We start from the raw sequence: 25,113 nt of genomic DNA on the forward strand, positions 1-25,113 counted from the left end.
GGAGTCAGTTCTAGCGCATAAACTTCCAGGACAATTGGAGAAATGCCATCAGGGCCAGAAGACTTTTTTGTGTGTAATTAGGACAGTATTTTTCTGATCTCTTCTGACAAAAGGATATAGGGGGCATTATATGTTGGACATCTGGGATGGTTGGGGAACATTTACCATTGTCTGTATTGGAAGCATTGCATTGGAATGCATTGGAAGCAAAGTTGACAGGGGGTGGGAATAGTGTTGGGCAGAAGTTGCGGCCAATTGCTTTAGGAAGAGACCAAAAGGCTTGGCTGCCGTTTGGACAGGCTGCAAGTTTCCTCTTTTTGCTCTTTCGAACTCTGTTTTGGAAACATTGATAGTTTTTTTGTATATATTTCGGGCTTCAGTATAAGCTCTAAAGGAGGATGGAGTTCTTGATTTGAGCCAGTTATGGTATGTTTGGTTTTTCATTGGTGCAGCCTTGGCACATCTTTTGGAGTACCAGAGTTCAGTTAGGGAAAGGCAGTTCAGAGTAGTGTGGGGAACATTTACCCACACTATGTTTAATATGTTTCCATGACGGTGAGGATTACTTTGGTGATAAATTTAGTGCATATATTTGGGTTGGATGGCTGGAAGCAATAGTCCAACCATGGGAATGTGGCATCGAAGTTGTGGAGGCTATCCCACTTGGTGCTGTATATTTAGTATTCACTGTAGTATCTCTATATTTAATGTTGGTTAAAATGTGTAGTAATTTATTTTGTAAAGGGTTTAATGGTGTGAGTGTGGTGTGATCTGTTCCTCTATACCAGCATTTCTCAGCCTTTCTAAGCCCAAGGACCAGTAAAATACCTAAAACAATTCTACAGACCACTAAATTATGTAATTTTTTTTATAAATGTATTTGGGGATTACCAACATTTACATCATATATATATATGTGTGTGTGTGTGTGTGTGTGTGTGTAAAATAGCAAGGGAGATAAGATACCAAGCAATTTTAAACTACTATTATACTCCATGTATAACAGTAAGCATACATCTGACAAATTCAAGTCAAGTTTGCACCTGCAGAGTGAGTGCAAGTCTATTATAGGGAAAAACCTGCAAAACGTAGTGCAAGACCAAGGTTAACTCATGGTAAAAGTAGAAGGACTTAAGCTCTCACTAATCTTAAGGAGACAATGTATGCAAAGCACATCTCCTGGAAAAGCAATCAAATGATTCTTGTACCTCAAAGGCAAGGGGCCACTACCCAAAGACCGGTTTCAGACCTTTAATGAAGGGGATGTGTGTGGAACTAGAAAGACCAACAATTATGACAAACTTAGGAGGCAGACCACTCCATAGTAGCCGAAAGACATTGTCCAACTGACATTGTCACCACTCAGTGACAAGCTCTCCTGAGCTTAATGACTGCAGGCAGATAAATGGGGATAATAAATAAAAGTTTTTGTGGGCAGATGAATGGGATAATAGATAAATGTCATTGCTGTACCTCTTTCCTCATCAATAGAGAAAAACACTGATCAGTTCCTCTCTGATTTATCTATTATCCCCATTCATCTGCCCGCAATCATTAAGCTTGGGCCACAACAACATTTATCTTTCATCCCCGTTATCTGTCCACGACAAACTACGATTACACTCTGGTTCGACATGCAACATCCAGGTTAGTCTAGGTTATAATGATTTCTGATTTCATTGAGTGCAAAGGAAGTACTTTCCTTACTTTTTTCATTATAACCTAATCTAAACTAACCAATAAAGGTTAGGTTAGTTTATAATGATTTCCAACCAAAAATGGTTAGGTTAGGCTAGTTTATAATGATTTCTGATTTCATTGAGTGCAAAAAAAGTACTTTCCTTACTTTTATCATTACAAACTAACCTAACCTAAGCTATTATAATTTCTATTGAGAATGAAAACCTGTATATAAAACCTATAAACATGTTTTTATTACATTTACCAGACTCCTCTAGGAATTATTCACTTTAACGTTAAAGTGATTAATTCTAATTATTCACTTTAACCAGTAATTATTAATAATAACCGGATTTATCACTTTAACCGTAACTTATATATATAAATATAAAAGAATGATCATTAACTCGGTTAGCATATATATTTTTTAAAAAGAATTGAATGACTAGAATCGAGATTTAAGTAAAAAGGTTTTAATATAAAAACATGACTAGTTTCGGCTTGTGACAGTCTTCATCAGGTGACATAAAAGAAAGAAAAAAGAAAAAACACTAAAGCTTAAATAAACTATGAACATCATAGAGAGTCCCCATAAATAATTGAGATTAAATCGTTGTGGTTGTATTTAAAGCTGTTCTTTCATTTGTTGTATTGTTGGGAATATTCGTGCTAGTAGCATCTTGTGAATGCCAGTACATGATTACAGCTGAATGATTATCTGGGAGGTTGTAGCTCAAGTTATTATTTAGATGAACAGGAATGAAGATGATTTCCCTAGATTCCACGATTTTTCTCTCTAGTTCATCATTGCAATGGAAGATGTTAGTAGATTTTTCCCAGCAGACTTTGTGACTTTGGCTTTCATCATTAGGATTAGCCAAGAAAAGGATATGACTTTATAATGCACTGGCTCGCTGTCTCTTGTGTGTGTGTGTGTGTATATATATATATATATACACACACACACACATATTACATTTATATATACATATAAACAATTTACATATATATATATATATATATATATATATATGTGTAAATATATATATATATATATATGTAAATTATATATATATATGTGTAATTTTTTTTTTTTAGGGGCATAAGGCTGACCACCTTATCCTGTAAACGGAGTGAGGTCCGATGATCAATGGATCCTCGACACCGCAAGGTAAAAGAGGGTATAAGGAAGATGATGATGATGATGATATAAGCATTTACAAATACATATGAAAACATAATTAAGTTGGAACTAAACGAGTGTATCATCACTGAACAAAGTTTTAATTTTTATTAAACAAATAAAGGTATCAGTTTCCGATTTGCTGTGAGCAAATGAATGGGTACTTCAGCACCTTGCCACTGACATCCCCCATTAATCTACCCACAGCAACTTTTATATTTTATATATATCTCCATTCATCTGCCCACACTTACTAAGCTCACACCACAACAACTTTTTTAAGCGTCGTTGGTACCAGGGGCACCAACTCACCGTGAATGGGGAATGTCAGCACCGTCCCGATGATACCTTCATTCATCTGCCCACAATGACGTTTATCTTTAATACCCAAAGCAACTTTTATATGTTCTGTTATCCCCATTTATCTACCCATACTCATAAAGCTAGGCCCCACAACAACTTTTATCTTTACGCACTCTCTGATTCAAGCTACAACATATAAACTGTTCCATTCGCTAAGTGCATTGTGAGACGAGGGAAAAATGCTGTTCTTATCTTACTCCATTCATCATAATACTGAACACAAACTTGACATCCATGGATTTCATCATGGATGACATCCCTTGTCCTATCCAAACCATCCCCTGCATATACCCAAAAATTTCACTCAGAACATCGCAAAGCCATTAATGCCCGCTCATCCACACACACACACACACACATACACTTCTGGACGATACGAATTGCCTTATTTTCCTGAGGAGTTTTCCATGACCAGCAAAAAAAAATGTAAGACATCCTGTTATATGAGGTCATTCCCGATATCTATAAACAGTCCAACCCATGATGTCAGTCACAAAGTGCATCCACGTGGTCAGGCGCATTTTCCCGCCAGCGACCGTATGCCATATATACCATACGCATATGATTTGTACTAATCGTGTTATGATGGTGGTTTTATTTATATCCATCCTGTGTGCTGCTTGTATTCATTACATTGTGATGTGTGTTTCTGTACAATCCGTGACCGTACGGATGTTGTTGTCTGCATGCGATGGATTTGGTGTGCTCGGCCGCATATTCCCGCAAGCGACTGCAGGAGGTACAGAATTTCGCTAAACAGGATGCAGGCAGCTATCCTCCTTGCCAACAGAGCTGAGCCTCACCATGACGTCACTTTGCTTAACTTTTGTTTCATCCCCGATTTTGGAAATGGATTAATTCCAAAACCAGTAAAGAGAATAGTTGGAAACTGTAGTTCAAATAAATAATATAATTATGTTGCTACTTACTTTTAATGAGATGGTTCAGTTTCTCGGCCTTTGCAGAGTTGCTGGAATCTGGTTCAATATTGCTCAACTTCAGTCGAAGATCGACACACACACACCAAGAAGATTTCTGTATTTTGTTTTTATTTGAAGGAGCGATGAAAATCTCACAAGGATATGTTGTAGAAAACTGCATGATGATTTTCAATGCTTCTTCAGACAATTAGGGAAATTCACTTCTCACTGAAGGTGAGATCCAGAATCGAGCCAAACCAAGATCACGGAATTGCATTTTAAGCCCACTGTTACTTGAAAGCTCAATTAACTGTTCTTTTTTCGATAACAAAAGGTCGTTCTCATGACTATAAGCCTGAAATATATCTCGAACCCACAGAAATTTCTTATAAAAATTATTCGGAAAATATGTTTCAAAATTTTGTTTCAGAGTTTTGAGGCGGTTACAAACTCTTTCCAGAAACTCAGAATCAACAAAAAGATAATTTTCTACTAAAAAGGATTCCAATGTTGGAAAAGGTGAAAATTATTTGTCTTTTACAAAACTAATTCACAACACCAGTTTTTTTTTCCCCTCGAATGCCTTTATTTTGTCGTAGGCATCAAGAACAGTTAAAGAATTTCCTTGAAGGGAGAGATTTAGTTCATTTAATTGAAAGAAATGTCTGAAAGATAGGATACTGTTGATAACCATGCTTCTTCAACGAGGAGTGACCAAAATAAGAATTACGTTCATTTACAAAAAAAAAATTTCGTGCCTTAATTGAAATAAGCTTGTTAGTACTTTGATCCTGGAAATCCAGCAAATTTCAGAATGAAGCAAAAGAACTTTTGCTTCATAATGAAGCAAATGTTTACTGTTCACTTCATCACAGAATACTGAAAATAGCCTGTTATTTAACTTTCGAGCATTAACTAGCTTTACTAGAAAATTAACTAGCTTTATAGGGTTGTATAGCACGGTTTGAAATTCTGGGGACATTCCTATGGAGGCCAACTTTTCCCTATGTATGAAACAATATACTCGATTCATATCTGGAGCCATTTCCTTAACCATAGAAACAACCCCCAACTATGTCTGCCTGTAAGGGCACGAGCTCCATCTGAACAGAAGCTCTTGCATTTTTCACACTGGATCCCTTTGTGTATTACGTAATTATCGAGAGTGTGAAATATTTTTTCTCTAGTTGTCCGAAATGACAAAGTTCTACAAAACAGAATATCATCATGAATGTTGTTATCATGCATATATCTTACGTAGCATATTAACTGCACATCATCTGTAACATCGGTAGTCTTATCTATTTGTAACGAATAATAAGGGCTCTTCTTAACTCTTTCGATTAACTGTGATTCTACGTCATATCCGACGTTTAGTTTCTAAATGTCGGAGTTTCACAGGTTTCATGCACTTCATAGCATATTGAGGTTTCTGTTCATGTTCATCTCCACACCAAGTAAACTTGAATCCCAAATATGAATTGTTATTACTTAAATTAAGGGGATATTAAATCCCACATAGTTTTAAAACCGAATAAGAAACTCAAAGATTGGAATCAGAGAGTTTCTTGCCGAATATAGTAAACTATAAAGTATCGGCGACACTAGCGTTAGCCAATGCAAGTGATCCTAGTACGTAGTACAATACCAGAGCAACTCGTTGCAAACGTGGGGAAGTTCAGATCGCTATTCTTAGGTATTTTCCATAATGTAAAAACACATTTCCTAGGAAATGTATGCTGTTATTACATTATGGAGGGAGGTCACTACCCAGACCGGTTTCAGCCTTTTTTGAGGCTTCATCAGTGAGTAGCTAGACCTAATACCAAAGTGTATAGCGAAAAGAACTTATGTACTCTGCGAACGAGTTTTCCAAACAGGTGCAACCATTAAGTTACTTAAGTATAAAGAGCTAATAAGCTTCATTTCGGCAATGAAAACATTACTTAAATTAAGGGGATATTAAATCCCACATAGTTTTAAAACTGGTATTGCCCTGGTATTGTACTACGTACTAGGATCACTTGCATTGGCTAACGCTAGTGTCGCCGATACTTTATAGTTTACTATATTCGGCAAGAAACTCTCTGATTCCAATCTTTGAGTTTCTTATTCGGTTTTAAAACTATGTGGGATTTAATATCCCCTTAATTTAAGTAATGTTTTCATTGCCAAAATGAAGCTTATTAGCTCTTTATACTTAAGTAACTTAATGGTTGCACCTGTTTGGAAAACTCGTTCGCAGAGTACATAAGTTCTTTTCGCTATACACTTTGGTATTAGGTCTAGCTACTCACTGATGAAGCCTCAAAAAAGGCTGAAACCGGTCTGGGTGGTGACCTCCCTCCATAATGTAATAACAGCATACATTTCCTAGGAAATGTGTTTTTACATTATGGAAAATACCTAAGAATAGCGATCTGAACTTCCCCCCTTTGCAACGAGTTGCCCTGGTATTGTATTACGTACTAGGATCACTTGCATTGGCTAACGCTAGTGTTGCCGATGCTTTATAGTTTACTATATTCGGCAAGAAACTCTCTGATTCCAATCTTTGAGTTTCTTATTCGGTTTTAAAACTATGTGGGATTTAATATCCCCTTAATTTAAGTAATGTTTTCATTGCCGAAATGAAGCTTATTAGCTCTTTATACTTAAATTAATTGTTATATTTCATACTGTATTTTTTCTTTGAACAGCTTGTTTCTTCTACTTTAATAGTATCAGGTTTACTCACTGTTACAACATGAGTATCACAATTAGGGTTATCATCAACTGTTTCATTTGCTCTTCTTTTCAAAGTCCAAGTTCTAAGCCACTTCTCCATTATTAAATACATTTCCGAAAAAATATATATATACAGGGGTTAACTCACAATGCACTTTGTCCAAGTATCCAAGTATCATTTAGCACTTCTGAAGGTATACTAAGCCTTGCTTGTAGGAGGAAAACCTTAAATAATAAAAATCAATAAACAACAAGCAATTGGTTGAAATGTGGATGACACATGTCCACTTCAAATCTGACAAAACAGCAAGGGAAGGCGGAAGCAATAAAACTATATTATTGTTCACTTCACCCTATTTATTATTTGTCATTCTGCCACTACAAATTATTGTAGTGCCAGAATGACGAGTAATAAACGAGGGGTGAAGTGAACAAAGTATAGTTTTATCGCTTCAAGCTTTGAACATTCTGACGCTATTTTTTTTTTTTTTTAAGTTTCCATTTGATTTCAATAATTTTTACTTACATATTCAATTTTAATTTGTTTGGATAATTAAAAAATATTTATTTATTTAATTAATTTAAGTCTGTTGCGGACCACCTGTCCCATCGTCGTGGACCACAGGTTGAGAAACACTGCTTTATACCATATATAACAGTCTGTATCCAGGCAAAATATAATGTTCTTAACATTGTCATAGTTAAAAATCTCTTTAAAAAGAAGAATTGAGATAGTATAAATCTTACTCTATTGCATATTTCTGTAATATGTGGTTTCTGGCTTAAGTTGCTGTCTATTTTTAATCCTAAGCAGGTTATAGTATTCATGTTTTCTATCTCCATGCAGTTAAAATTTTGGTTACTTTTATAATTCGAGTCAAGTAGAAATATATGGATGGAAAAATTGGTTTTATGGTTTTATTAATAAGTGTATTTTTGAGTTTAAAAATTATAACTTGTTTTTTTCAGCATTGAGAGTAAGTTTGTTAACATGAAACCAATTTGTCACCATTTGCAAATCTGCATTGACCATGTTTTGCATTTCACTTACAGAATTTGCAGTTAATATCAATGTGGTACATCTGCTAAGGTGTTTACTTGATAACAGTAGGTCACAGAAGTGAATGTAAATTATAAATAATACTAGCCTAAGCACAAAACTGTGGAGAACAACATATTTTACCTGAATGAAATCACTATAACTTTTGTTAATTTTTACTGCATGATTGTGAAGCAAAGGATATTTTTTTCTGGGAAGATAGGTCTTATAAAAATCTAGCAAAAAGACATGATCAAATTTTTCTTTGAGTTGAATATCTGATTGCAACTCTATACATTCCATTTGAAAATTCAAATGTAATGTATTTATGTCGACTGAAAATGGAGTCGCAAATATACATAAAAAAACTGATAATTTTTTCCGAATCTCGAAACCTATTCTCAAATTCCTGTATCAAAATATAAAGAAAGACAGCATATTTTTCACTATTCACAGGATCATGTTTAGCCAACCTATCGAAATGCATAAAATTATTTGCCATAACTTGAGCTTGCCCTAATTGAAGTTTCATTTCAAACGCTATTATGGTGTGAAGCATAGTACAAATAAGTTGATTTTCACCTTGAAGATGCATGTATAACTCATTTAAATGAACTGTTAAATCCACCAAAAATGCTAAATCTGCAAGCCATTCTTTCTCTTGAAGTTCTGGTACAAAATTTTCTTTTGATTCCATAAATGATTTGATTTGATTTCTCAAATCATGAAATCTCTTCAGCATTTTACCATGACTTAACCTGCATACTTCAGAAAAGTAAATGATGCCCCCATAATCAGCATCCATACCCTTAAGGAACTCTTGGTATTCACGATGATTCAATCCCTTGGACCTTATGAAATTTATAACCTTGATGATGATTTGCATGATATTATTCATTTTTAAATTTTTAAAGCTTTCGCGCATAAATTTTCTTGATGTGTAATGCAGTGATATTTCATCAAATGGGAGTTGCCGGCAGCAATTGCATCATCTTCTATTAACTTCATAAGTCCAGCTTTTTTTACCAACAATTGTCAGGGCGCCATCAGTAGCTATACCAGATACGTTGGCAAAGGTTATGAAAATCACTTCAGTGTAATTTTTACTGCTTCATATAAATCAAGAGATTTAGTTGTGTCTTTTAATGGCACCAAAGAAACCATTTCTGCAGTAATGTTATATTCATGATCAATACCTCTAATAAATATGACAAGTTGTGGTGTATCTGTAGCATCAGCACTTTCATCTATCGCCAAAGCATAAAATTTAAAATTGGCAAGTTTACTCTTCAAATCTCTTTCAATAGATTTCCCTATTTCTTCAATTCGCCTAGCTATAGTTTGGTGAGACAAACTGATTTTAGAAAAATCCATTTTTTTAGCAGGACAAATTATATCCACGACACTTTGCATACATTGTTTAATAAACTCACCATTAGTAAAAGGTTTGATTTTTTTTTTTTGTAATAAGACTTGCTACCACATAACTAGCTTTTATAATAGTCCGTTTGAGTTGTAACTTCCTTGAAAAAAGTTTCTTGAGATGACAGACTTTCTTTCAGTTCTTCTATTTTATCTTTACGAAACATTCCTTGATATACATCGAATTTAGCAGAAGGTCTTTGCGTATAATGTCTTTTCAAATTATAATCTTTGAAAACTGACACGATTTCCAAACAAATCAAGCATAGTGCCTTATTTTTCACGGCAAAAAAAGTACTCGTTTGATTATTTTTTACTGAACACTCTTCCTTCATCCACGATTTTTCTTTCTTTCTTTCTTTTTTTAAAAAAAAACTTTTTGTAAAAAAAAAAATTAATAATTAAATAACCATTTATTTTTATAGTATTAGCGATGTTGTAAATGTAATTAATTATAACAATATCATGAGCAAAAAACTATTTGATAAATTTTTGTACTTCCTATACCACAACTCAGTAGCACACTCAGGATTCAATCTTTGGGGGGGGGGGGGGGCAGTTGAGTAGACGGTTTGAGAATACACAGTGTGCATTGCATATGACTGAGCATCTGCAGTGATCCCCAATACATAATACCAAAATGTATTGGGGATCTCCTCTGGCCGGGCTCGGGGCAAAGAAGTAGCACTTGGTCCGTGCAAGTACTACTTCTTTCGCCTGGCATTCACAGCGGCCACAATACCCGAGAGCTATAGGGTATTCCCACCTTATGTGCCCGCTAATTCATAAAAAGTATAGAAATAGAAGACATGACACAACATAAATAAAAAAATAAATTTTAATTAGAAAGATTTTTGGAAAATTTTCCAGTGTTTTTTACTTTTTCTTTTTTTTTTTTTTTTTTTTTTGGGGGGGGGGGGGGGGGGGGGGGGTGCCCCCCCCCCTGGGCTGCACCACTTCCACAGCTGCTAAAAATATTTTCAACTTATTAAATTATTTTACAAAATAACACAAGAAGCTCTATCCATCTATATGTTCACTGGGCATCTACAGATACCGTATGGTATGGTCACTCTGATGCTTGGTGATGTGCCGCACCAGGCTTTGCCATGTAGTCCTGTTTGCTATTCTGGTGGCATCAACTCTCTGAAGATCAGTCACTCCACACACACACACACCATCCATCCATCTCATTGATGGTCTACCCCCTTCCCTTTTTCCAGGAACTTTACCTTCTATTACTGTTCTGAGAAGTCCCCCTTCCATTTTTTCTACGTGTCCAAAATATTTTAATGTCAATATCCTTAAGGAGCCTTAAAGTTCTACTGATCTTTTTTAACACCCAATCATTTGTACATCTTTCAGTATATGATATCCTCAACAGCCTTCTATAACACCACATCTCAAAAGCAGATATATGTTACTTATCTGACTTCTTTGGGTTCCAAGTCTCACATCCATAAGTTGCTGTTGGAAAAACAACTGCATCCAAAATCCTCAACTTTGTTCCCATGGAGATAGATCTATCCTTCCAGATTTTAGACAGGTCTCTGACTGTTGATTTACCATTCCTAACTTTCTTCTGATGCTTCTGAACAGCAATTCTTCACATTAATAATGGATTCCAGGTACTCAAACTTGCTGACTTCCTCAATTATTTCTCCATTAAGGTACACTTGTTTCTCAAGAGCTTCTTTGTTTGTATTTCCTTTGAGAATCATAATATTTGTCTTGCTAGGATTGAGTTGAAGTCCTCTGTTATTACTGATCTTGTTAACTTAGTCAAGAATTAGTCCTAGTTCTTCCATGTCATTACAAAGCAGTACTGTATCATCAGCATACCTCAGATTACTGATCAATCTACCTCCTATCCTAATTCCTGTCCTGAGCTCATTCAATACTTCATGCATGATGTCCTCCACATATATACTAAACAAGTGAGGAGAAAGTAAACATCCTTGCTTAACTCCTTTTCCAACTTGAAGCCAGTCAGTCAATCCAACACCTGTTCTTACCATGGCTTCTTGCTCCTCGTACAAGTTGGCTATTAACCTGATAGTGTGTTGAGGAAAACCCATTCTTTTCATTACTTCCCACAGTTTCACATGCTCAACACAGTCAAAAGAATATCTATATTATCTGATTAATGAGAAAAATGTCCATCATCATAGTCACATGCAAGCAGGTTGAAATATTATTATCGGCAATCGCTGCATCTTACTAGCCAAGTAACAAGAGGATGGCTGCAGCGCATGTAGCATCTGATATAAGCAGGTTTCGATTCGACTGACTGTGTGGTGGGTGCAGGAGGATAAGTTAGCATTGCACTGTACCTACCCTTTCCTACACAGCGTTCTGTTGTCACCCATGCAGTCCATGCTCAAGCACCACACAATAGAGTCATGAAAAGTATTGCTAAAAATCACATAATAATGTTAAAAGTTTAAGATCTTATGGGACCACAATACTAACAGTCCATGGATGTATGTGGTTGGACACCACCTGATGCAGAGTTTGCATCTGACAGAAAGAAGGATATGTATAATGCTAGTGGACTGTATCTAAATGCTTTGGGTGTTACAAAGGTGTAACACCCAAGCAAAATTCAGGAAAACTTAAACAATTAGGAAGGCTACAGATGAATGTGTGTGAAGGCACCCATGAGGCAATTAAGTGACAATGAGCAACAAGTACAGAATCTAGTCTCATAAGCAAAACTATTAAGTAGTCAATTCAGGAAGTAAATGTGGTTAGGAGCCTAAAGGGATACTGCAGTTTTTATATAATAATGCCAGAAGTATCAGGAACAAAAGGGAGGAATTTTTGGCTAGTGCAACTTTGCCAAAAGTTATAAACATCAGTGAGACTTTGGCTGAAAGCACATGTTGCAGTTTCAGGGATAGAATGTGAAGGGTTTATTATTATTTTCTCAATCATGATAGCAGGTGGACTGCAGCTAAAAATAATAGGAGATAAGCAGGAGAGTGGTTCTTCATTTGAACCAGTCTGGCATGAGATCAAGGTCACTAAGATAAAATATACAGCTGGTTGTTGCTATAGGTCAGGGGATTCCATGGATTATCTGGAAGATATGCATTGGCAAATTAGTACAGTGAATCCAGGTCAAGTGATTATTATGGGGAACTTCAAACATGGAGATATAGATTGGAAGGAAGAGAGATCACATGGCAGGGAAGAAATGGAATTTATATAGCTACTGAGAAATAATTACTTGAGGCAGCAGGTGATGGAGGGAGAAGAGAGGTGAAGCTATCCATAACCAAGGTGACTACATCGCCTCCAATTACACAAAGTGACTATGTGGTCTCGACTTAGGAAATTGTAAAATATGAGGGATATTCTGTCAAGAAAGGGTATATGTGCAATTACAAGACAGGCGATTATGACAAGCTTAGTAGGAAGCTTGAAGATTGTCAGGCACAAAACTCTGCAAGGGAAAGATATAAGTAATGCATGGGAAACAGTTAAGGAGCATCCAGTGAAAGCTATATTAAATTGTGCACCTAGGGTAAGGAAGGTTAATCAGGTAGCAATTAAATGAATAAGTAATGTCATTAACCATGAGCTGCAGAAAAAGAAAATGCTGTGCATGATATATAAGGAGATAGGTAACCAGGTGAATTTTGCAATTTCATTTGACTGAATATCACATGGAACTCTTATGCAAATTAGAACAAATGGGGATGGATATGACACTGATTATGTGAATAAGAGGGTGGCTGCTGGATTGATATCAGAAGATGGTATATGGAGGAGCAGAATCCAGGCAAAAGCTGGTGACTAGTGGAGTACTGTAAGATTCAGTACTAGGACCACTACGGTTTAATTTCTACATAAATGATATGGGGAAATAACCTGAAAGGAAATATTTAGTTTTCTGTTGATACAAAATTAGGTAGAGTAATAGTGAATCAAGGCAATGTGGAGAGTTACAGGATGATTTAAATGAGCTGTTAGTATCATCAAAAGATAATGAGTGTCAGTTAATGTGGAGAAATGTAAAGTATGCTTTTTTTGTGAAATACAACGATTACAAGCTATGTACCACATTGAGAAAACTGTACTCCAGGAAATTGATGAAGTCAGGGATTTGGGAGTAGTACTAAATAGAGAGTTGAAGTTTAGAGGGCATATTGCTAAGGTAGATCATAAGATTACATAACTACTGAAGAATACACTAACAAGTAGAGATAAGGAAGTTCTTATTCCTCTGTATAAGGCAATGATACATTCACATCTGGATTACTGTGCTCAGCTCTAGTCTTCTTGTGGATGAAGAAGTGGTGCAGAGAATTCATCAGCCAAGATGTGAGTCTCTAGAATGTTTTCCCTATGAGGACAGATTGAAGGTGTGTACACTGGATAAGTTGGTTGACAGGCAAAAAAGAGGGGATATAATAGAAACATTTAAGATACTTAAAGAGTTTAAAGAACTTATGCAAGAGAAATGTTTCAGCACTTGGCTAAAGGGGGCAGAAGAGAGGCCGTCCCTGGAACTTTAATATAAAAGTGTGGATAGCAAGGGTGTGAGGGCTCATTCTCAGGACTCCCGTATCTGTGGTCTCTAGTCTTTGGGTCAAGTGTTTTATTTCTAACCCACCTCTCAGATCCATACGTTAAAATTGATTTGAACACTGTCTTGTAAAGAGCTAATTTAGTGTTTTTACTAATTTCTCTTATTCCATATAAATTTATTCAGTCGACTTCCTACCATACCAGCTTTGTTGATTCTGTTGTCTGTTTCCATATTTAATTTACCATCTTCACAAAAATCGTGCCTAAGTAGCTGAAATGTTTTACTTCTTCTATAGGTTTTCCTTTCACAATGCAGTTGATATTTTGTTTGTCTTTACAATGCCCCATTAACACCATATAACTGTAGTGTTTTTAATAGCTTCTCTCTTGGCACCTTGTCATACTGTGTTTTCCAGATCTACAAAACTTAAATACAGAGATCTTTGTTATATTTCCATGATTTCTCAACTATCTGTCGTAAAGTGAAAATCTGATCACGACAGCCTCTATTTGGCCTGAATCCAGCTTGTTCCTCACCAATTTTCTCTTCCACAATCCTTCTCAACTGTTTTGAAGTATACTAGCATAAATCTTACCAGCAACACTCAGTAGAGAAATACCTCTGTAATTCTCACATTCAGATTTATTTCCCTTTTTATATATGGGTACTATGACAGCTATACTCCGAATATCTGGAATTCATCCCTCTGAACTGTACAACGTATCTACTGTAAGACTTTTATACATCCATACTTGAGCATTTCTGGTCGAATATATCATCTACTCCAACTGTCTTTCAACATTTCAGATTTTTGATGACTTTTTCTACTTCAAGTATAGATATGTATTCCTGATTGCATGCCTGGTCAGTGTTTTTTATCACTGTGCTGTCAAAAAGTTTCATTTAGCAAATTTTTTAAAATAATTACTCCATACATCAAGGATATATTTTCTTCAGTTTTCATATCACCTTTATCGTCTCTAATTCCTTTTACAGCCCTCTTTCCTCCATTTCTGAGCTTCTTCCAACCTCCAGAACATCTTGCTACCTTCTTGATATTTATTGTCAATGTTCTTACCAACGTCTTCCCATGACTTTTGTTTAGCTAGTTTTACACAGTGTTTAGCTTTCTTACATTTGTCTCTGTTTTCTCTAAGAGCACAAGCTGGTTTATTTGCCAAGAACTTTTGATAAGCTTTCTTCTTTTTCCTTTGCTGCCCCTTTAACTTCCTATGTCCATCTTGTTCTGATTTTTCTATCCTTGCAGACAACCTCATCACATGCCTCTCTGGCTGAATCAATCAATGTTTTCTTCAGGACTTGCCACTGAATTGCCAAAGTATGGCTCCTGTTCTCAAACTCTTTCATTTTTTCTTCGATAATGTTTGTGTATTTTAGTCTACAGTTCACATCTGAGAGCTACTCAACTTTCATTCGCTTTAAAACATTCTTACATTTTCTTCTTTTCCATATGAAATTCAATTTTATCCTACTCAAGACTAAATGGTGATCACTTCCAATTTCAAACCCCTGTACACCTAGTGTCCTACACCAGAGAGAAAACCATCACCATCAACAATAAAATAGTCAATGACACTTTTCTTATTCTTCGCCTCTTCTCTCCATGTGAATTTGTGTACATTTTTCTGTTGGGAAATGGTATTAGTGATAACCAGTTCATGTCCTGAGCAGAAATGCAACAAGTATTTGCCATTATTATTAGCTTTGCTCTTTTCTCCAAATTTTGTCTCCAAAGTCTGACAATCATTTCCTACTCTATTTTGTCTATTAGATCCCAACAAGGACCAACTTTTCCTTTTTCATTGTGTCAGTTGCTTTCTCTAAAGCCTCAAAAAATTCCTCCCCTTCTACCTTAGTAGAACCTTCTGTGGGACCATAGGCAGAAATAAATCTCATTGTCGAGTTCCCTATTCTCATATTTGCCCACATCACTTTACTTGAGACTGCCTGCCATTCAAAGATTTGCCTCGTATTTAGTGTTGAATACTATGGCTACTCCTTCTTTTCCTTGATTGTCAATGCCTGAATATAACATTTTGTATTTATTTCTCAGAGAGATCTCACCAGTTTTTCTCTTTTTTGTTTCAGTCACCCTTATTATGTTAATCTTATCAAATTTCTCAGATAGCTCTGTTTCTTTGCCTTTCAGGCTTCTTATGTTGATAGTACCGATCTGGAACTTTGAACTCTGGTGACGTTGAGTTGGGGGTATGTTTTAGGATTTGTTCCAGTAGCTGACTTTTCACTGTTCACCCTGTTTCTCTGGCAAAACAACAGAGGCCTTGTTTAACCTGTGACACTCCAGCCGACATGAAATTCTGTCATGTTGTACCATCATTTAATACTGTGGTTTAAGCCAATAAGAATACAATTTGGTCAGCTAAATCCCAAATTGCAAGCCCATCCTGTATCTACCTACAGTATCCAGAGACCTAACAGGGTGCACCACGAGAAGGTGAGAATTGGACATTAGGCAAGAAGACCTGGTCGGTTCTCTGCATTTCTTTAAAGGTTATGTGGAGATCTCCACTCAGTTATATAGCTTTTACCCTCTTAAGCACCAAGATATCTGTGGTCTCCAGTCTTTAATCAAGTGTTTTATATCTAATCAAGCACTCAGATCCTAAGCTAAAACTGGTTTCAACATGTCTTGTATACAGTTAATTTAATGTTTTGACTAATTTCTTTCTTATTCCGTATAAATTTATTCAGCTGACTTCATCACTAAAAATCGTGCCTAAATAGCTAAAATGTTTTATATGTTCACTATTCAGGATGCAGTTGATGTTTTCAATTTCTGTGTATTTTCACTGTCTTTTTATTGCTGACTTTCATATCAAATTTAACTTGTATATTAATGATATTGGTGAAGACTTGGATGGAGTTATTCAGTTGTTTGCAGATGATGCAAAGTTGGGACAAACCATGAAGAGTAGGGAAGATGTTGTGGCCTTACAAGAAGACTTGAATAAATTGAGTATTTGGGCATGGAAATGGGGATGTTAGTTCAATGTTGCAAAATGTAAGGCTCTAAAATTTGGAAAACAAAGATGAAATGCAGAATATATTGGTGAGAATATATTGTTGGAGGTGGAGGAAATAAGAGATTTGGGGGTGATAGTGGATAAGGATCTAAAATTTAGGGACACATAGCAAAAATTGTAAAGACAACACAAAGGCTTCTGAGAATGATGCGGAGGACACTGACTTGTAGAAGGGCCGTTGTATAAGGCTTTGATTAGACCACACATGAACTACTGTGCCCAGATTTGGTTCACCTGGTTTTCAGAAGGATGAAGAGATATTGGAAAGAGTCCAAAGGCGACTGACTAAGGTAGTTTCTAACCTCTGGAATGTCAAGTATGAGGAAAGATTGAGAAGATGTAATTTGCAGAGTCTGGTGGACAGGAGGAAGAGAGGAGATATGATAGACACCTACAAGTTACTAAGGTGTTGTTATAGGAACAATGCTGGAGAAGTTCTACAGAAAATAGTGGGAGATTGGGGGAGAACCAGAGGTCATCCCTGGAAACTGTATAAAGAGGGTGTAAGTAGGGGAGTGAGGAGCAGGTTTTTTTCATGCAGAGTTGTAAATGATTGGTATGCCTTGCTTGAGAGTGTGGTGTCTGCAAGGAGTTTGAGTGTGTTTAAGACATGGTATGATGAGCTGTGTGTGTGATAAAAGGACATCCCAGATGAGTCTTTGACTCCATGAGGTCTTGGGGTAATAATAACTATTTATTACAACAGAAATTCAATGCTCTAAGAGAAACTTGTAAACTTATAGTAGATTTATTTTGAAGTATAACATCATCTGGATAAAGTAGAGAGCTGAGATTAACTTTGCCAATTTTTGAAATCAGATTTAATACCACTTTCCTTCATAGTGTGTCCCATATAGTTAATGAATAAAAGTAGAGCTAATGTGCACTATTGTAACACACCTGATTTAACATCAAACCATTTTCCTGTGTCTCCTTCAATTCTAACAGCTGACTTACAGCTCAAATAGATACTATGTATTGTTCAATATATGGTCCCATTTACACCACATAACTGTAGCATTTTGACAAGTTTTCTTCTTGACACCTTGTCATATGCCTTTTCTAGATCAATGGAACTAAAATACAGATCCCCTGTTGCATTCCCAAGATTTCTCAACTATTTGCCTTAAAGCAAAAAATCTCATCCTGATAATCTCTATTTGGCCTGAATCCAGCTTGTTCTTCATCAAGCTTTCTTTCTATAATTTTTTTTAGACATTTCTCAAGTATACTTGCATAAATCTTACTAGGAACACTTAGCAGGGAAATATCTCTGTAATACTCACATTCAGTTTCATTATCCTTTTTACAGATGGGTACCATATAAGTTCTATTCCAGTCATCTGGAATTTGACCTTCTTTGAACCTAAACATCATGTCCAGACAACTATTCGACATTCTCACAGTATCTATCATACCTTGCCTTGAACTCATTCACTGTCATAGCACCCACAACAGACTCTGGCAGCTTATTCCACTCATTTACCACTCTAAAAGTAAAGAACCCAGCTCTAACACCCTTGCAAACCACACTCTTGCCCAGCTTCCATAGATGTCCCCTAGCTCTCCCACCACCAGTCCTGATCTCAAAAATATCCTCTGAATTAATCCTATAGAAACCCTTCAGTAATTTGAATATCTCAATCATTTGTATTTAGTAATTTGAATGTCTGAATCTCCCTTTTCCGCCTATGAACTAATTTCTGCAACCCACAAATCTTCAACCTGTTCTCATAAGGTTCATTCCATAGACCTGCTATCATCTTGGTCACTCGCCTCTGGATCCTCTCCACCTCCTCCCTATCAAGAAGAAACCTAGGTGACCAAATCTGGGCACAATAGTCGAGATGAGATCTTATCAAGGCTCAGTACAGAGGTACAATAACTTGCTTTTCTCTGCTCGTCAAAGTATTTTTCAACAACCAAGTGAGTTAATGAGCTGATTTAGCCACTTTTGCAATGTGCCCCCTAAACTTCATATCCCTATCCACCAACACTCCCAAGTCCCTGATCTCATCAATCTCATGGAGTACAGTTCCACCAATGTGGTATACTGTTGCTAATCTTTTCACCCCAAAATGCAAAACCTTACATTTTGTCACATTAAATTGACATCCATTCTCCTTAGCTCAGAACTCCAATCTATCCAAGTCTTCCTGCAAGATTTTGACATCTTCTGCATTCACTAATGCCCCCACCAACTTTGCATCATCAGCGAACAAATGAACTGTTCCTCTTAGATCCTTCCCTGTATCGTTAATGTACAAATTAAACAGCAGTGGTCCAAGAACAGAACCCTGCGGCACACCACTAGTCACAGGCCGTCTTTTGGACTCTACTCCTGAATAAACTACTCTCTGATATCTCTCCATCAACCACCCACCTATCCATCTCACCAACCCTATATCCATTCCCATATGTTGTAGTTTACGGATTAGAATTCCATGTGGTATCCTGTCAAATGTCTTAGCCAGGTCCAGCAGTATCACTGTAAACCCATTACCCTTATCCAGTTCAGCCATCACTGTGTTATAAAACTTGAGCAAGTTCACAAAGCCATGCTCCCCCCCCCCCCATATAGTATCTCATTTTCATCAATCCATTCCTGTATTTTCCCCTTGACTACTTTCTCCAAGACCTTGACAACGACTCCTGATATGCTGATCGGTCGGTAATTTGAAACAGTAGTCTTGGATCCTCCTTTATGCAGTGGAACTATTTTCTCCTCTTTCCACACCTTCGGGACCAAACCAGACCCAAGACTCAGATTAAACAATATGGTCAAGGGCACTGATAATTCTTTAGCCGCTTCACGTAAGACCCGTGCCAGTATATCATCCAATCCGACAGATGTATTCACATTAAGGTTCTGTAATAGACTATTTCCCCTCCACTTCATTCATCACAATTCCCATATAAACTAATGGTTCCTTCATTTTTTCAATGTCACCACCTAGATGATATACTCTTGCAAAGTGCCCGCTCAGTAATTCCACTATATCGACTGATTCAGTGACCTCCTTACCATCGTCATTCCTTAATCATTCTGCGTGTACAGTTTTTTTTTTTGCTTGCAGCATATTGAAAGAACTGTTTGGGATTCTCTTTAGCTTGCATAGCTAGTTTCCTTTCATAATCCTTTTGCTTTTTTTACTACACCCGTTACTCTTCTGACCTGCGCTTTATACCGTTCGTGTGCCTGCAGGTTACCTTTCCTCTTTAAATTCCCTCCACAGTTGTTTCTTTTTTTGCAGCTCAAGCTTAATGGTATTATTCAACCATTTAACCCCTACTTGTTTTACTAATCGGACCCTAGGTATACAATAAGCCATAACCTCCTGTAAATTCTCCTTGACCACTTCCCATGCTCTATCGACATCCAGCCCTTGCAATTTTACCTGCCATGGCACTGATCCAAGCAATCTCCTAAGCTTGTCATACTTGCCAGCACAGTAATTCCACATATACCCTGTCTTAATCGAAAATTCCACACCTTTAGCCACCTCCCACGTCAAGGACATTATGATCACTCTCACCAATAGGTGGCAACATAGTCATATTCATTACAGTCAAATTCTTAGATGCTATTACCAGGTCAAGCATTCTCAAACCCCTAGTATTTTCACTTACATGCTGTCTCAGATAGTTATCCCTTAATAACCACATAAAATCCAATTCCTTCCTCCCATGTGTCCTCTCCTCCTTCCAATCAATGTTACCATAGTTGAAATCCCCCATAATAATTACCCTCTTTCCACTCATTTCATCAATTTGTTTATGCATACTATCTCCACCATCTATTCCATCACCTGGTCTATAGCAGCACCCAACTGTATATTTTGTTCAGCCAGTCTCAATCTCACACCAAATAACCTCAAATGAGCTCTTTTCACTATCCTGCAATACAACTTCAATTCTCCTTGGCTGCAGTTCATCAGCTATCATCAATAACACTCCTCCAACCATTTTATTCTCTCTGTCCCTCCTAAACAAACTATAACCTACACATTCTATCCCACTAACTATATCATCTTCCGTCAGCCATATATCACTAATGCGAATAACTTGTGGCCAGGAAGAGCCAATCAAGGCCAAAAATTCTTCCTTCTTGTTCCTAATACTCCTGGCATTAGTATACATGAAATGCAGAGGTCCCTTTGTCCCACCCCTATCTTGATGCTTTATTCTAACTATATATATAAAAATGTTACAATCGCGGAAGTGTTCTTGTAGTCTTGCCCATAAAGACCTGATGGTGGAAGCCGTGTAGGTGATATGGGCAAGACTTCAAGAACACTTCCGCAATTGTAACATCCCTATTCAAGAACATTTAAACACTAAAAAGCGCAACATCAAAAAGAAAAATTGAACACACAACACAGGAAAAGCAGAAACAGCTGTTCACGCTCTTGAAGAAAAACATACCCTGCAAATCGACAAGGCCATCATAATAGACAGACAAGACAACAAAACAATGCTTAGAATATCGAAAACAATAGCCATAAAATGTGACGTGAACTCTATAAACATCCACAGGCCCTACATAATCTCTGAGGTTTGGAAGCTTCACAACATAAAATTGAGGTCACAACCCCGACCAACAAGCGGTAACACAAACACTTCAAAAGCAGAAACACCTACCCGACCTGACATAGCATTCACTTCCTCCATGCATTCAGATGACAACCAGGCATAGTCGAAATGGACCACACCCCGTCAACCCCCCCTTCCCCCCATCTAAAAATCAGTTGCTATTTTCAACCCATTCACCCTTTCCCACCCTATATAAATATAAAAAAAAAAAACGCTCTGACCATCCCTAATAATATAATATATATGTATGTATGTATATATATATTGTTCAAAAAAACCAGGTTTTTTTCCATTTCTATTTAATTCTCCCACATTGCCCCCCCCCCCCCAACACACACACACACACACACAGTAGTTTGGACATCGCAGAAAGAAGAAAAGCCACAACACCCAGAAAAAGGTATGTGTAAATTTCTCTTCCTTTATGGTACATATATTTATTGGTAAACATACATCTACAATGCCCTAAGAATCCGCGAGTAAAAAAGCCAATGACATTTAAACTGGGGCACTCCTAAACAGAAGCAGGCAAAATAGCCGTAAATATAATAGTTTGTTAAGAGGAGTAACATGGGAGTTTTCCCAGAAATAATATCCATAATAAAATAATTTAAAAGAATAAAAAATATTTGGTGATGATACAAGGTTTTGCACATTACAATAAATTGACAATCGAATTTAAATCTACTATAGTACAAAATCTTTGTCTGATCCCAGTGTACTCTATGTCTTGTGTCGATGGCATGAGAAGCAAAGGCTGAGTCTTCTGAATCTAGAAATCTTATGTAATCTTGGTATTCTTGAATTCTGATCTTAGCAGAATAGCCAGATGGTTCAAAATAACAACTTTGACATGACCAAGGTACTTGATAAACACCAGGTAAGAATTAGTGGAGGCAATTTACCTTTGTAAATAATAAGAAAGAAGATAATTTTTGTGCTAGTTTGAAAGTAGTGTAGGTAATGTATTTGCAAAGAATCCTTGCTATTTTTTTTCAGAAGTCTTTTAAGGTTTGATATGAAATCCTCTTAATATCAGGATGTAGTCTGGCTAAAGTATGATAATTATTCCTTGAAATGTGTGAAATCTGTTTCATCATCCTAATCTTAATCAAGCTGCATATCTATCCATCTCCAAGTTTTCGGAAGTAATCACCATAAACTGGTCGTAGTTTTATTTATTTATTTATTTTAATTACACAACTATACCACCTGGTTCACTAAAACTTGAGTAGTGTTTTCTCCTGTTCACTCAGCTCTACCAGACACACATGGCAGTATACTCTTTTACACTCTCCCTGAATGATGCTCATGTTACAGTGAGCGAAATTATACAGGAGTTGTGCAATCTAATTTCACTTACAAGTATTAAACTGTTTTTTTTTTTTTTTCAAAGCATTATTACAAGCTAGTCGGTGTTCCTCCAGGTGCTTTGGTTTTCCCTCACAGACATAAAGCCAGCCCTGAACACACATTTATGAATTGAAATATGAATATAAATTGGTGGAGTTGGTGACATTACAATCACACATGAATTTGTCTCCTAATGGAAAGCTAAAAATAAAAATAACAAAAAAAAAATGAACAAATAATAGAATGATAAACAGAATTTTAAAAAAAAACTGTTTACTATTAAAATTCAGATATTAAACAATATTAAAAATGTTAATTCTCATCCAAAAAAACTAATTTTTAACTTAAATTCAAAACTTAAAAACTAAGTTTAATTTATAACCAAGTGAAAAACTTCCTACAATATAATCAGAATAACATTAAACACTGAAAAAACTTCAAATTAAAATATTTAATTACCTAATAAAAATATACACTGCAAGTAAGAGATTTCTTGATATTTTGGCCTTCCAAAAAAAAAAAAAGTGGGAAGTGAATCGCTAAAGCAAGTCTCAAATTACAATAAAAAAAAAAAGACTTCACCCCCCCACCAGATAATTTTCCTTGTACTGATTTCAACCATAATTCAAGCTGTTTCTAGTAATATTGTGAAAACATTTAAAAATTTCATGCAAATTGAAGAAATAACACACAAAATACTCTAGTCTGAAAGGAAAAGCTGCTCTAATGCACTGAAGATGGATTCTTTAATAGACTACACAATAAGCATATCAGAAGAACCATCACTGATAGATAAAATAACGTAAATCCTTGTGTAAAACCATAAGGTAAATATGACTACCCATACCATCATGCAAATAAAATGTCCTAAATTTACTTACCTCCTCTACTTCTATACGAGATATGGAAAGATTAACATCTGTACCACTCTGCTTTTGAGCTTTTCTAGATTTTTTGACTCGCATGTCGGATTGCTTCTTCTCACTTCTTAAGTAAAGAAAATTTTAAATAAGCCTTATTTCATGATAAGTTCATGATGAACAAATATTTTTGAAAACAGAAATTAATAAATACTATAGAAAAGAGGGTTAGCTATTTAACATCCACATCAGTTTCCAAAATATGACCCTGTTGGTAATCATTATTATTATAATTAGCATGTGCTCCTCCTGAAGTCCAAGGGCTCATCAAGGTAGGATCCCTTTTGGGTTATGCAGCACCTAATGTACTATCATGAACACAATCAATAAAAATTCACAACATATCATGAAAAGGGAACTTACAAGAGAACTTCTCCCTACCAACCATGAGCTGCAAATCTCACTTTTATCTACACAGTCTTGCCATAAAAATGCTACAACTTCCGCACACCCCAGTGCTGCCCACAGAATTGTGTGAGCACAGTTCCATTAGTGCTGCTTTGTGCAGCCAACATTTGTGTTTATCAGTACAGAGAGTTGTCTAGCTGTGCAGGTTAACATGTAGTGGGGAGATTATGAGAACCATGTACTATAATAGCACTTCACAAGGTTGGAATGCAGCCATCTGTTATTTTCAACATGCTAAAAACACTCAGGATCAGTAGGATGTTCGTATATTGGAATATTAAACCATTATAATGATACAGAAGACGTATCTGACCGCCAAAGAACAAGTCAACCACACTGCATAAAGACACAACAGCTTGTGAGGGCTGTGAAGGCACGTTTCTGCCACAATCCTGTGAGAACACAAAGTGATATCACTAGAGATGAACATTTCTCAGAGAACAATGTCACGCATATTAAGACACTTCTGAACACCACAACTTATGTGGCAGAGGGTGATAAACTCAAAGGCACTTCTCTGGTGGTTCACGAACAACATCACTTTCTGAGACAGAGATATCCTCTTTACAGATGAGAAGATTTTCATCATTTAAGAGTCGTTTAACTGCCAAAAAGATTAGGTATATGCACCAGATTGTCACATAGCAAGTGCCATAGCACCCAGGATTCGGAGAGGTCACCACCCCATGCCAGTGATGGTTTAGTGGGGGGGCGGGGGGGTTTACATATCATGAGGGCACCCAAGTTGCATTTCTGTAAGAAAGGGGTCAAAACCTGCACCAAATCATATCAAGCACTGTGCTAGAACCTGTGATATGGCCCCTGAACAACACCTTGTTTCACGGTAGGCAGGCAGTGGGCCTTCCACTAGGACTTGGTCCCTGTACACAAGGTGAGGATCAC

The 25,113-nt window shown here is 36.5% G+C and overlaps 1 protein-coding gene across 5 annotated transcripts in view; it reads right to left on the reverse strand.

Annotated features, from left to right (window-relative positions):
* Nucleotides 1-25,113, reverse strand: part of mms4 (Methyl methanesulfonate sensitivity 4) — a 371,357-nt gene that overhangs the window by 184,265 nt on the left and 161,979 nt on the right. For all 5 annotated transcript variants that reach the window (XM_090390525.1, XM_090390520.1, XM_090390521.1 and 2 more), the window contains one exon: nt 23,764-23,869. In XM_090390525.1, the coding sequence (XP_090246651.1) occupies nt 23,764-23,869 (106 nt within the window). The remainder of the gene's footprint in view (nt 1-23,763; nt 23,870-25,113) is intronic.

This window comes from Typopeltis vanoorti, chromosome 3 (assembly GCF_054136105.1).
Source record: "Typopeltis vanoorti isolate ZY-2024b chromosome 3, IOZ_Tvanoo_1.0, whole genome shotgun sequence".
NCBI lineage: Eukaryota > Metazoa > Arthropoda > Arachnida > Uropygi > Thelyphonidae > Typopeltis > Typopeltis vanoorti.